The sequence below is a fragment of the Coenobita brevimanus genome, chromosome 5 (genome assembly GCF_032717465.1).
Source record: "Coenobita brevimanus isolate Jiangsu-jjx chromosome 5, ASM3271746v2, whole genome shotgun sequence".
NCBI classification, from domain to species: Eukaryota; Metazoa; Arthropoda; class Malacostraca; order Decapoda; family Coenobitidae; genus Coenobita; species Coenobita brevimanus.
In genome coordinates this window covers 14,670,884-14,685,619 of record NC_136958.1, presented here as the reverse complement: position 1 = coordinate 14,685,619, position 14,736 = coordinate 14,670,884, and the positions used below count along the sequence as shown (strand labels likewise).

At 41.7% G+C, this 14,736-nt stretch overlaps 1 protein-coding gene across 1 annotated transcript in view; it reads right to left on the bottom strand.

Annotated features, from left to right (window-relative positions):
• The window catches only part of LOC145398029 (uncharacterized), a 34,947-nt gene extending 29,614 nt beyond the window's left edge, over positions 1–5,333 (bottom strand). Inside the window, exons 1-2 of the mRNA XM_080270995.1 lie at positions 5,251–5,333; positions 4,157–4,917 (exon numbers count right to left, since the gene is read on the bottom strand). Of these exons, the coding sequence (XP_080127121.1) occupies positions 4,157–4,912 (756 nt within the window). The 5' untranslated portion in view covers positions 4,913–4,917; positions 5,251–5,333. The remainder of the gene's footprint in view (positions 1–4,156; positions 4,918–5,250) is intronic.
• Positions 5,334–14,736: the final 9,403 nt, after the last annotated feature.

The window sequence follows — 14,736 nt, the reverse complement described above, 5'->3', positions numbered from 1 at the left end:
TTGAGAATGCCAAAGTTTTTTTTTTTTTTTTTCACAACAATGATCACTTAATTTATTAAATGGCTTGAACTACAGAAACCGTAAGTGCATACTATTTGGTCAAAATTATTTTTTGTTTACGTCCTCAGGACACAAAACATTCCCATTTTGTATCAGAACATCTATCCATAAAATATTCTGTCCACGCCCCTTGTCTGCAGGAAAGAATTCTGGCCAAAGCTATGGAAAATACTTTTAAAATCTATTCTGTTCTGTCTTCTCTCTTTTCGCAAAGGTAAAATTACTTTGTATTCGCCGTCGAACTTGTGCATCGTACGCTGGACCAAGTGAGTGCCGAGGGATAACGGTAAAAAAATTATCAGATGATGGTCCACCCTAAAGTTGGTATAGTTACACACATATCTATGGCCGTGGCCACAATGGGAGAATATAGCCATGAGTAAGTGAGAGTTACATATTACAGTTACCTATAAAAGTAGCCATACTCGCATGAGGTAGGAGCAGGTGAAAGCAAGAGATAGACAATTTTTTCCTGTGAGATAGTTTGACTATCATTTTTTCCCTTAAACTGAGTGATCAGCAGCAGCAAAAAAAAAAAAAAAAAAAAAAAAAAAGCTACTGAGGAGCTCATATCTGATGTTTCACTTACACCCCCATTTGGTATGCATCACAAAGCAATACCGTAAGTGAAAAAGAACTTATTGCACTGTAACGTAAGAGTAGAGCAGAAAAACTTGACGTTTCTGGTAATTTTTTTTTTTTTATCATATTTATCGGCAATGTAATGTCAGCCAAAAAAGTATCGCACCGCTGGGGATTGGATGGATGTGAAAATGACCGAGTTCTGCAGACACACGTGAATCTGTTAACCTAGTGCGTAAATATGTGAAGTTCTGTGTGATTTGTCGTAGTAATAAATACTAAGAACAATAACTGCACTTATAATGAGGGTAAGCCTTATATCACAATACTTCGTCCATAATTCAGAATGATACGCGCAGTAAGAGGACCAATACTTTTTTTGATTGACTATGCAGTAGCCTACAGTGTAAGAAAGCATATTCCTTCAATACACAGAATATGGTACAATCGACAGCTGTATAGTGTATATGTAGTAACACGAAAATAACTGTATTCCTAGACTTAGTTGTACTGCTTATTACTGAATATACATATTCAAAATATATAAATGTGTTACTTGATATACAGTACACTTAAGACAATCCATTACCCATGTGATCAAGATCTTTCACGTATGCATATATGAATATGCAGTAGTTACACAAATGCAAGTATGCGTATACAAACAAAGAAATTCTTGTATCTTGTGTGTATTATGCATATAATTATATGATACACCTGTATACTGTTTAATATATATATATATATATATATATATATATATATATATATATATATATATATATATATATATATATATACAGTAAAGCTGCAGATAACTGGATGATTTCAAATGCTGGGGGACGCATTGCACAGTATAATGTGGTATATGTATTTGCCAATGCCTTCATGAAAACGGCCATTGTAGATAAAACTGTAAATAGTTTTAGAACAGTTGGTCTGTGGCCTTTCATCTTTACACATGAAGACTTTATAGAAGCAACATTACTGAAGACCCACCTGATTCGATGATTTTAGCACAATCACACAAAACAGTTCTGATTTAATTGAGAATAAAGTGTACACAGATCTTGATAAAAGTTCATTAGATGTCAGCATTAATACATTCTCAGCAACAAATGTAACTTCCTCAGCACTTAAGTCCCACGATCCACAACCTGGAACATCAGCAGAGAATGACGCAAAAATTATTCTTACACAACTGTGCAGTCCCCAGAACCAACTCAGAAGCAGTGTGGGAAAATGAAATTACAAAGGCCTGAAGTAATAACATCAGCTTAAAAAAAAAAAAATACTTCCAGAAAAATATTCTGCATCTATTTCACCTAACAAGCAAACTACAAAGAAAACGAAGGAACGGCCATTTTCACTTCCAGTTTCATCTGACGAAGAGGAATGGCCTTATCTGGTGTGTGGAGCCCTATTTGCTGATAGCAGACCTGGGTACAGTGGACCTCCTGTAGAAAAGGGGCGCATGAAGAATGTACACCTGAATTTCACCGGTACATGTGTCACAGTTGTGAATCTGACGATACCTAAGTAAGTATAATTTTTCACACTAACCCTCTGTGAAGTTCAGGCAAACGTGCAATTTTTGTACGGCCCTGTTGGTATGTAATTATAGCTATTAAAAAAAAAAGCATGAATTTTATCTTCTTACAGTATCTGCACACCAAAAAATAATTTTAAGTTACGTAAAAGCAGACTAAAAGTAACCAAGAATAGAACATTAATGTTATATAAAACGACTGTATGAAATTCAATGAAAATAAAGTTAATTTTGTTCCTGTTTCTAAAATGCAATTCACTCAAGTCTAAAATGGAGGATATTTTCCTTAAGTGGAGGAAGAAAAGATTTTTTTGCATATGTGATTGTATTAAGGTCAATCATTATCAAGTTTTATAAATAATTTTGTTTTTTATTAGCTAATTTGTACTTCCGGCTATAATGGAGCTGATTTTTTTGGCTAAGGGAGTCAATAAAACTGTATTTTGTTCAAGTTGGTGCTTTTGACACATTTGATCAGAACAGAAATTTTTTGGTGGGGTAAATGGGTCTCCTCCATGGGCCTTTTGCCCAACCCATGGGATAGTAAAAAGGCCCTTTTATATTTTTTAAATACATTTTTTTCCATGTTAAAACCTGAGATACAATACATATACAACGCGGAGCCTAGATAGGCAATACATGAAGGCTTCTCAATATATCCATCCCACGTCGGTGTCATTAATAGTTCAGGTATCAGGGACTTTTCCCCTTGGGGGCGGGGGGGGGGTTTCCTCTTACCCCACCTTACCCATATTGATAAATACATAGAAATGGTGAAATTAGGTACGAACCTATGCATATATTTTACTATAACCTAATTATCATGATGATAGCTTTACAAGGCTGCAGAAAATTGGCAATTTTGAAACTATTTATATATCCTCACCAATTCTGCACACAGACCAAGGCAAATGACCCTCCGCTATTGTGGCCTTTTAGGTGGATTGGGCCTCAAGCCAAACCGCCACCAGTCGTTTCATCCCTACTAACCTTAACTAACCCAACTAAATCTAGTCTAACCCAGCCTAGCTTAATTTAAACTAATCTTGCCAAAAAAAAAAAAACTAACCAATTCTAACCTAACCTGAACGACTTAGGGACGGATGGGTCACAGGACAAAGATAGACGTTTGGCCGTATAACTCAGTTTTGAACTGATTTGGATCAAACTTTATAGAGTTCTGATGCACATGGATCACACTTGCCTAATCGAGGCAAGAATGAAGTAATTCGATCTTCATAACTGTCGCTCGTATTTCAAGGTACTGAGCAAAGTCAAATGATGGGGACCATAGTTCAACTCTAGAGCTCTGGTGTCTCACTCTCAGAGCGCTTCTTCTTGTTACTTATATACGAGTATTTATCAAGCTTATTCCCTGGGATGTCAACAGAGCTGGCGGCTCCCATGTGGTTAATTTCTTCCGCTCGTCCACCACTGTATTACCAAACCAAAACTTAACTCGTTCTGTTCTAAAGTGAATTGTGTCTGTTTTATATCCCTACTTTTTAGCATTTTGACTATAGTAATCATCTCAATAAGTTTTTCTATGTCGTCTTCACCATTTAAACACCACTCTCAAGTGTCCCATCGCTCGCCACCTCTGCAGTGAGTATTAGCTTAATTACTTAAACCTTACATCAAGAGACTGAGATTATTGTTCATTACTATTCTTCTCTCGATACATTCAAGCGAATTTTTATGCCTCCTTTTGGAAAATGAACAGAAACGTTCTGCATAATCAATATATGTGATGTGACCACAAGGAGAGTTAAGAGATGTGGAAGGAAAGGAGAGTGGATGACTTGTGAGAAATTGAGAAAGGGTGTAGGAGGAAGAGAATGAGATTGAACGGATAAGCAAGTGGTTGTTGAGGGGAGTGAAGGAGAGTTAAGGGATGTGAGAGGGAAGGAATGAGGTGTAGGGGAGGGGAAGCAGAGCAAAGCGATGTGAGAGGGAGGAACTGACCTGAACACTGGCGTCGGTGGTGGTGTTAATGAGGTGAGCGAGGGAGGCTACATTGTACTTGGTGTCATTAGCGGTGGCCAGGACCTGGACCACAGAGTCCTCCTGGCAACAACTTCCACACTCCTTCACCACATCCGCCATCTCCTCCATGGCCTCCGTTACCTTCCCACTGGCAGTGGAGACCATTGTGGACAACTTGGCCTTCATCTCCACCAGCTGCTGGTGTGTGGCCAGGGTGTTTAGTAGCCTCGCCAACGCTGATTCAGTCGCCGCCACCTTCTGCTCTACTGCCTCCCCAGTTGTTGCCAGTTTCTGTTTCACTGACGACACACTCTGCTCCACTGATGCCCCTAATTCGCCGACTTTCTCATCCACCGCTTCAGTTTTTTGCTCCACTATTTCCACTTTCTGTTCCACTGCTGCCCCAGTCGACATCACTTTCTGATCCACAGCTTCCACCATCTGCTCCACTGCCCCTACATTCTGATCTACTGTTTCAACCTTCTGTTCCACTGTCACCACTCTCTGATACAATGCTTCCATCTTCTGCTCCACTGCCACGATTTTGTGATCCAACAGTTCCCTTTCTTCTTTGAGCAGTTCCTTTACTTCTGCTACAACGCCGCTGATGATGGGTTCAATCGAGAAGAAAGGAATATCTTCATGCGGCGTATCGGATCGTTGCCCAAGAGCCATCACCATCATCATCATCATCACCGTCGCTAACACGGCAAACAATCGGGTCACGTTGCACATCCTCGCTGTTCACACACACACACATACAAAAAAATAATAATCACAAACATCCAACAGTACCACAGTTACCCTGTCTACCTCCTCCAGTATCTACCATTAACTATTCCCATCACCATAACTTACCACCATTTTAACACAACTAGCACTTCTCCTATCCAGAACACCTACTATCACCACTGGCTGTTTCAGCTGCTGTCACCGTGCTTACCACAGTTTTGACCAGTACTACAACCAGCAATAATTCCTGGAGTGACAGCTATCTAATACAGCCACGACTCATATTCATTCACTACATTACAACCAAAACGCCCACATTTCAGTCACCACTCTGCTCCTACCGTCACAACCATCAACAGCTGTAGGAACAACCACAAGTACCACTGTCGATCAGCCGCCACAGCTACCACAACCTCCCTCCTTGACTGTCCTACGAAGACTAAGCAAGGAACCCCCGCTCTCTGAGAGAGAGAGAGAGAGAGAGAGAGAGAGTGTGTGTGTGTGTGTGTGTGTGTGTGTGTGTGTGTGTGTGTGTGTGACTTACGTTGCAACATAACCATATTATCCCTAATTTTATCTCTGTCTATTGAGCTACCTCTCTATCTGCTCCCCATTTACCTATTTATCAATCTGTCTGTACTGTCTCTCTGACTGTCTTCATCCAATCACTATCTCTCTATCTGTCTGTCTAAATATCTAGCTAGCCAGCTATATCTTTCTGTCAGTCTATATACTTGTATACCCTTTTTATGTATCTATGTGTAGACATTTCGGGCTTCACAGAACCCATCTTCAGAGAATTTGAACAAGAAGTGACAGAGCCGAAACATTTACACCCACGGAAATTCCCTCCCCCTTCTTGTGTCGCAGCCTGATTGGATACCTCTGGGAAAATTCGGTCTTTCTATCCCACCCCTGATTACGACATTAGTGCTGTCCTTGCTGTAGACCCACATAGGCTGAGAAATCCTTCTCCATGGTTACTTACATTTTTTACACAAATGAGAGCTGCTTCCAACATTTTTCTCATTTGTTTATTCAGAATTCTGTCAATGATTGTAACTTCTTCCCACTTGGGCAGATGATTGTGCTGATCTGTATGCAACACTCGGGAATTGGATACTCTGTAACATCGTAGCCTACATCTGCTTTGTGTTCTGCTATCCTGGACGAGGAATGGATACAAGGATAGCAACACATAAAGCAGATGCAAGGGGTCACAGAGTACCTCATTCTCTGGCGCTGCACACAGATCAGCACAATCATTTGCCTAAGTGGGAAGAATCTACAATAATTGAGAAAGATCTGAATAAACAATTGATAAAAATGTTGGAAGTAGCTTTAAATCTGTGTAAAAAATGTAAGTAACCTCAGCTTATGTAGGTATAGAGCACGGATAGAAATAATGTCGCAATCAGGGGTGGGGTAAGATGACGGAATTTTCCTAGAGAAATTAGGCTGCGACACGAGAAGAGGGAGGGATTTTCCAGGGGTATAAATGTCTCGGGTCTGTCACTCCTTGTTCAGACTTTCTGATGATGGGTTCTTTGTAGCTCGAAACATTAGAAAAAATAAAGAATTCAAGCTCTAACCTGTGTCTCTCTCCCACCCAACGTTTCCACTTGTCGCACTGGATCATCTACCTATGTGTATATCTTCAAAAGAGTAATCCCAGAGTTCGTTCATGGTGGCCACGACTGTTTTAACTCCAGGTCTCTCTATCATCGCTCATTACCATTCCTGCTCGCCAATCCAAGTGCTGTCCACCATTTTTATTTTTTTCACCGTCATCAGTAAGTAGCCTATATAATGACCTCGTTCAAAGGGTTACATGTGTAACACCGAAACTAAAGGGAGGACCGGTAGAAGAAGACCGAAAACAAAGTGTAGGTACGGTATGACAACATGTCCCACTGGATCCCAGGACTGCTGCGTGTAGGGTGTTGATGGAAAGGTGTTTTTTGTATCGCCCTCCGCCTATCGGATCATAATCGTGAAGCTCATAGGTCCGAAATCCGGGGTTCCTCCATTTATTAACTTTTGAAAATGCCCAATTCCTTTCATAGTATTGAACCTGGGTTCACAATGGGATATAAGTGAAGCAGATGGGAGAATGATTGGAGGAAGAAACAGAACGGAAATGAAGCAGTTAGAATGTTTGATAAATTAATGGAGACCAATTGACGGACAGACGGATTAGTGTTTAAACTTGAAAGCAAACGGTGAGCGCATACCACCGCCAGTGCCACTGCAGGGTCCGGATCCGGATCAGCCCCAAAATTTAATAAGTAATTTCTTTGCCCATGGCCGACCCTTCCACAAAATTTCATTGAAATTCACTGGGAACTTTTGGAGAATGAATGAATGAGTTATTAAAAATAGAATAAAGCCGCAACACCTAGGTCATATAGAGCCGAAAATACGTAAGTACATATATATGCATATGCACCCAAATACATACATATACAGTTACAACTATTCCAGGACACGGTAAAGAACATAAAAACAGGAAAACATGACCACAATTACACTGGACTGTAAAAGGTGGAGGAGGCCCGCCTCCCTCAAGAGTTTAAAAACTTCAGATGAAAAGAAAAAGGCTCCCCCAAGCACGGAGGACAGACAGTCGGTGCCATCTGCCTCCCTATGGCTATGGAGGAACCTCCGACGCAGGTCCCTGAGACTGAGACACTCGACCAGCAAGTGCCAAGTAATATGGGGGACCAAGCAGTCATTACAATATGGCTGATGCCCACCACACATCAGGAACCCAAGAGTTAACTGGGAGTGCCCAATGCACAGTCTGGCCACAGCAGTTTCCAACCATCTAGGCATGAAGGGGAGCATCCTATTGGTAACCACCCTTTCGGTTACCTACTTTAATTTGTTGTCCCTAATAGCATCCCACCTTGCCTGCCAACAAACCTGAACTGCAAACTTGACAGCAGGAGTCAAATCTTGCGCAGGAGAGGGTAAGTAGCAGGGGGTCAACGAGAAGAAACAGCAATGGCCAGTGCATCGGCCTTCTCATTACCAAGTTACATAAACATGAACAGGGATCCAACAAAACTCGAGAAGTTTACCTCGCCGCTTAATCAGGTAAAGCTACTCGAGGATGTAAAGGACCAATGGGTGAGTTGGGTTCAAACCCTCAACGGCCAAAAGGGCGCTTTGAGAGTCACTAAAACCTGTAAAAGATGTGTCTTATGTGTCTTGGTTAATTAAAATAAATTTTAGGCTAAAATGACAGCAGACAATTTTTGGAAGACTTCCACCTCGTACAAAACTTGGAAATACCACTCCGAACCCAGTGCCAGCATCTGACTTCAAACCATCCACATAAACAAGGACAGTGCCACTGTGGAGAGACAAATGTTCCAAAAACAACTGACGAAGGGCTTGAGAACGGACAGAGGACTTAAAGCCCACAAAAAACCTGCTTAAATGCACCTCTGGGAGCAACAACAAAGCAATCCTCTGAACCCAGACAGGGCGCACAGGCCTTATGGAATGGAAAGACTAAAGTACCCCATAATCTGCCAAACCCTGCACCCACAAGGACATGGAGAACGAGGATGGGAATCATCACGAACCATGGTAGTGGTTCACAATACGCATCACCCAGGAATTTGCTGAAAACCCTAATAGAACAGTCACCTAGAAACCATCTTAGACAGGAAACTGATTCTTGAAACAACATCCAGAGGGTTCCTTTTCAACAGTTTAAGTCAGCCAAGCATAGATAATGTGGAAATGAAGTGTTATAAGAATGTTTGGTACATTCGATTTTGCCTGTTTGTTCATATTATTATTATTCATATTATTGTTTCACAAGTCTATAAGAAAATCTATTCGGTATTTCGGGATAAAAACTTACTATTCGTACTTAATGGGTCACCGTGCGTGTCCATTACTTATTTTAAAACACCTAATAAAAAGATGATCATCCACCTTCCAGATACATAGAGATTCCTCTACGCCATTGCAAGCGCGTGAGAAGCCATTCAAGTACTGAATTGCCATCAGGTATCAATAGTGCATCATTATCAGCGTGACTATAATAAATCTTATGTTGTACTACGTTATTACTATGTTAAAAACTCTAGCTAGTAGATTACTGTACTTAGGCAGGCAATGAAGTACCGCTGTGGGAAAGGGTCTTTGTGTAATTAACACGCACTGGTGCGAGTTTACACAATTACATTAATTACTAACCCAAGGCTTTATTTAGCTTTTCATAGTTCATCTCTGAAGTCCCAGCCAGCTTGTGTGTAGACGTCACGTGAGACAACTTAAAAGTGCGGGTTTGTGCTTTGCGCTCTAATTGGAATTGATCATGTTGTCATATCGTGACCATTTCTTAAAGCGAACTAACGCCAAACATGGATCAGTTATTCAGCGTTATTGGAAGTCATCTGGACAGTAACCAACTCACGAGTCAACTGTACAGTAGAGGGGGCGAAGAGAAGGGGGATGAGGGAGAGATGGTGGGGGACAAGGAAGAGGCAGAGAAAGGGGACGAAAAAGGCATGGGGGAGGCACGAGAAGTGCCCCCTACATCAATATTATTATACACTGATCTACAATTTTTGAAAGTTGACTGCTTCAGAGATGAAATGTGCTGTCTGGTAGATTTGGACGTCCTGAATTCAAAAATGACCATTAAATCCCTTGGTTGGCTTCTGGTTTCCGGATATTATCACATTTAGTAGATACATAGTAAGTCAGTGTATGTATATTTCATATCACATTAACACTGAATAATACAGACAAAATGTTCTAAAACACTAATTCAACATGATACTATGAAAGTACTACAGTAATTGTGCAAGTCACACAGTCATTCAACTTCACTCATTGTCTGTTCGACGTTTCTTCGCTTGCCCCTTGAAGCTTTTGAGTGGAGCATCCCTTGTCACTGTCCAGGTGTAGTCTGTTAGCATTGATGGACTCCACTTTCTTTCTTTTCTTTTCTTTTAAGCAAGGAAGAAGAAACCAAAGGCTAGGAGCATGCAAAGTGTTCCTTCCAAGAAAAAAACAAAAACAATACAAAATAGAGCCAAATTCAAGATCAGTTCATTTCCAGATGCCTGGACACACTGCGTCTGAAAGACTGGAGATCATAGGAAGTATGAAATACAGACAAAGGGAGACAGATCCAGGGTTTATCTGTTGCATAAATGAAGGAATGGGAGTAACGGTTAACTCTTGCATTAGAGAGTTGGACAGAAAAGGGATGAGAGTTTGTTGCTAGACGGGTGCTACATACACACCCGTCGTAGAAGTGGAGGGATGCAAGCAGACAGTTCAGAGGAGCAGTGATCATTGAAGTAGTGACAGAAAAGACATAAAGATGCAACAGTGCAGCGAAGAGACAGAGGTTGAAGGGAGCCAGTAAGAGTGAGAGAGTTAATGAGACGAACAGCCTTTGACTCCACCCTAGTGAGAAGAGCTGTATGTGGCGAGCCTCCTCGCACATGAGAGTTGCACTCTACACAGGGACTAATAAAACCCGTGAATAAATTCAACAACTGTGCAGCGGTAAAGAAGGTATGGCGTTGGCTTAGCACACCTAATCTCTTGGAAGCAGATTTTACAAGAGATGTAATAATTATGATCTTTTCAAGATAAGTCTTGCGTGAATGAAACCCCAAGCATTTTCAAGGATGATGCAGGATTGAGCTCGATATTATTAAACATAAATGGGTACTTCTGTGGAAGATTTTGCCGGGTTGATAGGTGTAAGAACAGAGATCGCCAGTGGAGCGCCCCTGACGGAACCCATACTGACGATCAGAAAGAAGGTTGTGATAGGAATGTTGCTATATTTTTTTTTTTTTTTTTTATGAATAGTCTCGAAACTTTTGAAACACAGGATGTTAAAGCAATTGGGCGATAGTTAGAGGGTTGGGAATGGCCACCCCTCTTTGGGACTGGCTGAATGAAAGCAAACATCCGGCAAGAAGGAAAGGTACAAGTTGATAGACTTGAATGAGAGCAAACTTCCAACAAGAAGGAAAGGATACAAGTTCATAGACAAAGACGAAAGAGTTTACCTAGGCAGGGTGTAAGCACAGAAGCACAGTTCTTGAGGACAACAGGAGGGACTCTATCAGGCCCATATACGTTGTTAGTATTGAGGCCAGTGATGGCAGAAAATACATCAGCTGAAAAAATTTTAATGTCAGCCATGAGAAAGTCAGAGGGGGGAAAGTGATGGAGGAACAGCACCAGAATCGTCTAAGGTGGAATTGGAGGAGAAAGTCTGAGCGAAGAGATCTGCTTTGTCAGTAGAAGAAATAGCTACAGAGCCATCAGAATAGAAAAGAGGAGGGAAGGATGATGAGGTAAAGTTGTTAGAAAGCTTTTTGGCAAGGTGCCAGAAGGAGCAGGAAGAATTCGAGTTGGGGAGTTTAGAGCATTTAATATGAATGAAATTATTTTTAGCAGAATGAAGAACAGACTTAGCACAATTCCGGGCAGAAACATAAAAAAGATGTGATTCAGAGGTGGATTGGCTCTGGTACCTTTTATAAACCCTCTCCTTCTTGTAGACAGCATTAGAACAAGCGTGATTAAACCAAGGCTTTCTTGCATTAGTCAAAGGATATGAGAAGGGAATGTATGCTTCCATGTCTGAGAGAATAACCTCAGTAATGCGCAAGGCACACTCAGATGGCTCCCTGCAATGGAAGCAATAACCATTCCAGGGAAAATCAATCTGGCCGCATTATAGGATGGTACTACTACTCTGCAGCCAGGTTGTGTTAGGAAGAATCCTGCCACCATATTCCCTGCGTTTCGAAAAAGGCAACTAAAAGGGGCGGGGTGAGGGGACTAGGGACTCCTTCCTCTGTTTTTTTAGTTCCTAAAAAGAGACAGGCTAGAGAAAAGGATGGGGGATTGAGTTATCCCCGTACCCTGAAGATTGGGTCTATGAATGTGCGTGGATGTAGTACGATTGAGGCTAAAAGGAAGGAGATTGGGAGAGTGTTTGTGAGAAGAAAGTTGGATATGTTAACTTTGAGTGAAGCAAAGATGAAAGGGAAAGGAGAGTCTAAGTTTGAAAGTGTGAATGGAAGATTGTCAGATGTTGATAAAGGAAGGGCAAGAGAAGGTGTGGCCTTGTTAGTGAGCCCAGAAGTACAGCAGTGTGTGATTGAATGGAAGGAGGTGCCATCGAGACTGATGTGGGTGAAAGCGAAATTTGAACGTGAGTTGTGGGTATTTGTGAGTGCATATGGGCCTGGTAGTGAAAGGGATGAAGAAGAGAGGGAATCTTTCTGGAATGATGTTGATAAGAGTCTGCAGAGTTTTGGAGCGAATGTGAACGTGGTAATGATGGGAGATCTGAATGCTAGGGTGTGATATGTAGCAGTTGAAGGTGTAGTTGGTATGCATGGTTTGTCTGGAAGAAATAAAATTGGGGAACGAATGATAGGGATGCACGTTGAACGAGAGATGGTGATTGGAAAAACCCTGTTTGAGAAGAAAGATATTTATAAGTATACATGGGTGAGACAGGAGGGTGGAAGGGTTGTTGATAGAGCATTGATGGACTATGCGGTTATGTCCAGGAATGTCATAGGAAGATTGTTGGATTGGAGAGTCTTGAGAGGGGATGGTGAAGGTATGTCTGACCATTAGCTGGTGGAAAGAAAGTTGAGAATAGGTAAGAGATGGGTGAGAGCTAGGAGAGCTAGGTGTGGCAGGGAGGTTTTGAAAGTGAATGAGTTGGATAAAAGAGAGAAAATGATAGAGTATCAGGAGAAATTGAAAGATGAGCGGAATGCAGTGAAAGATCAGGAGAATGGCAGTGTGGAGGAGGAATTGCAGTTGTTTAAGAGGTGTGTGGTGGGGCATGCGGAAGAGGTGTGTGGTGTGAGACGAGTGGGTGGTGGTGTAAGAAAGGGAAGTGAATGGTGGTGCGAGGAAGTAAGTATGGCTGTGGCTGAGAAGAGGCGTGCATAGGAATTGTGGCTGCAGAGGAAGGATGAGGTGTCATATGAGAGGTATGAGGAAAAGAGGAATAAGGGGAGAAGGGCTGTGCGTGATGCGAAAGTGGCAGCAGATGAGAAGTGGGGTAGGCGGTTGACTGAGAATTTTCAACAAACTAAGAAAATGTTTTGGAAGGAGGTGAAAAGGGTGTGAAAGGGAGACTCTGGGAAGGAAGAGCAAATAAAAGCAGAGGATGGAAAGATGTTAACTGAGATGGATGTAGTAAGGAAGAGATGGGCAGAGTATTTTGAAAGATTTTTAAATGTAGAGGAAAAAAGGGAGGCTGAAATTATGACAGATGGAAGGGTGCAAGGAATAAACGTTTTGGGAGAGTTAAATGATTCTTTGATTACGATGGAGGAAGTGCAGGAGGCAGCTAAAAAGATGAAAACAGGGAAGGCTGCAGGTATGTATGGGTGTGCTGTGGAATGCCTGAAAGGTGGTGGAGCAACTATTGTTGACTGGTCAGTATGATTGTTGAATGTGTGCTTTGTGAAAGGTATGGTTCTCATAGACTGGCAAGTGCTTGTGTGGTCCCGTTGTATAAAGGTACGGGTGGTAAGTATGAATGTACTGACTTTAGGGGTAAAAGTCTGTTGAGTGTTGTAGGTAAGGTGTACAGTAGAGTGTTAATTAAGAGAGTTAGAAAGGGTAAAGAGGGAGTGATTGGTGATGAGCAGTGTGGCTTTAAGAAAGGGAGGGGATGTGTGGATCAGGTGTTTGCTGTGAGACAGGTGTGTGAGAAGAATTTAGTGATAGGTATGATGTGTTTTGGGCGTTTGTGGATTTAGAGAAAGTGTATGATAGGACTGATAGGGAGGCTTTGTGGACTGTTTAAGATTGTATAGACTTGATGGTAGGTTGCTTAAAGGAGTGAAAAGTTTTTATGTAAATAGTACAGCGTGTGTCAGAGTGGGAAATACAGTGAGTGATTGGTTTCCCGTGAGAGTGGGGCTGCGGCAGGGATGTGCGATGTCGCCTTGGTTGTTTTATATTTATATGGATGGTGTTGTAAGGGAGGTGAATGCAAGAGTGTTAGGTGGAGGTCTGAGTCGGGTGAATGTTGATGGTAGAGAGTGGAATATGAGGCAGCTGCTGTTTGCAGATGATATTGCACTGGTGGCTGATTCAGAGGAGAGATTGAGACAGTTGGAAGAGGAGTTTGGAAGGGTGTGTGAAAGGAGGAAATTGAAAATAAATGAGAATATGAGTAAAGTGATGAAGTGTACGAAGTTGATAGATGGCAGAGGGATGAATATAGTTTTGAATGGTGAGTTGCTTGAGGAGGTAGAATGTTTTAAGTATTTAGGGTCACATGTTGCTGTGGATGGAAGAATAGATGCAAAAGTGAAGTTTAGAATGAATGAAGTAGGAAAGGTGCTGGGAGGAATGAAAAAAGTGTTTAAATGTCGTTCACTTAGAATGGATGTAAAGAGAAGGCTGTATAAGGGTGTTGTGGTACCGACTGCGTTATATGGGGCTGAAACATGGAATATGGGTGCAGCAGAGAGGAAAATTTTGAATGTAATGGAGATGAAGTGTCTGAGAAGCATGTGTGGAGTGACACGTATGGACTGAGTGAGAAATGATGAAGTGCGAAGGAGAACTGAAGTTGAACGGGAGATGGCTGATCGTGTTGAGCAGAGGATGTTGCGATGGTTTGGGCATATGGAGAGAATGGATAATGAGCGATTGGTGAAAACGATAACTAGATCTGATTAAGGAGGTGTAAGGCTGAGAGGATGACCACAAATAGGGTGGATGTACAGTGTGAAGAGAGCATTGGATGTGAGAGGGATGTCTGTTGAGCAAGGATGGGCGGCTGTGCG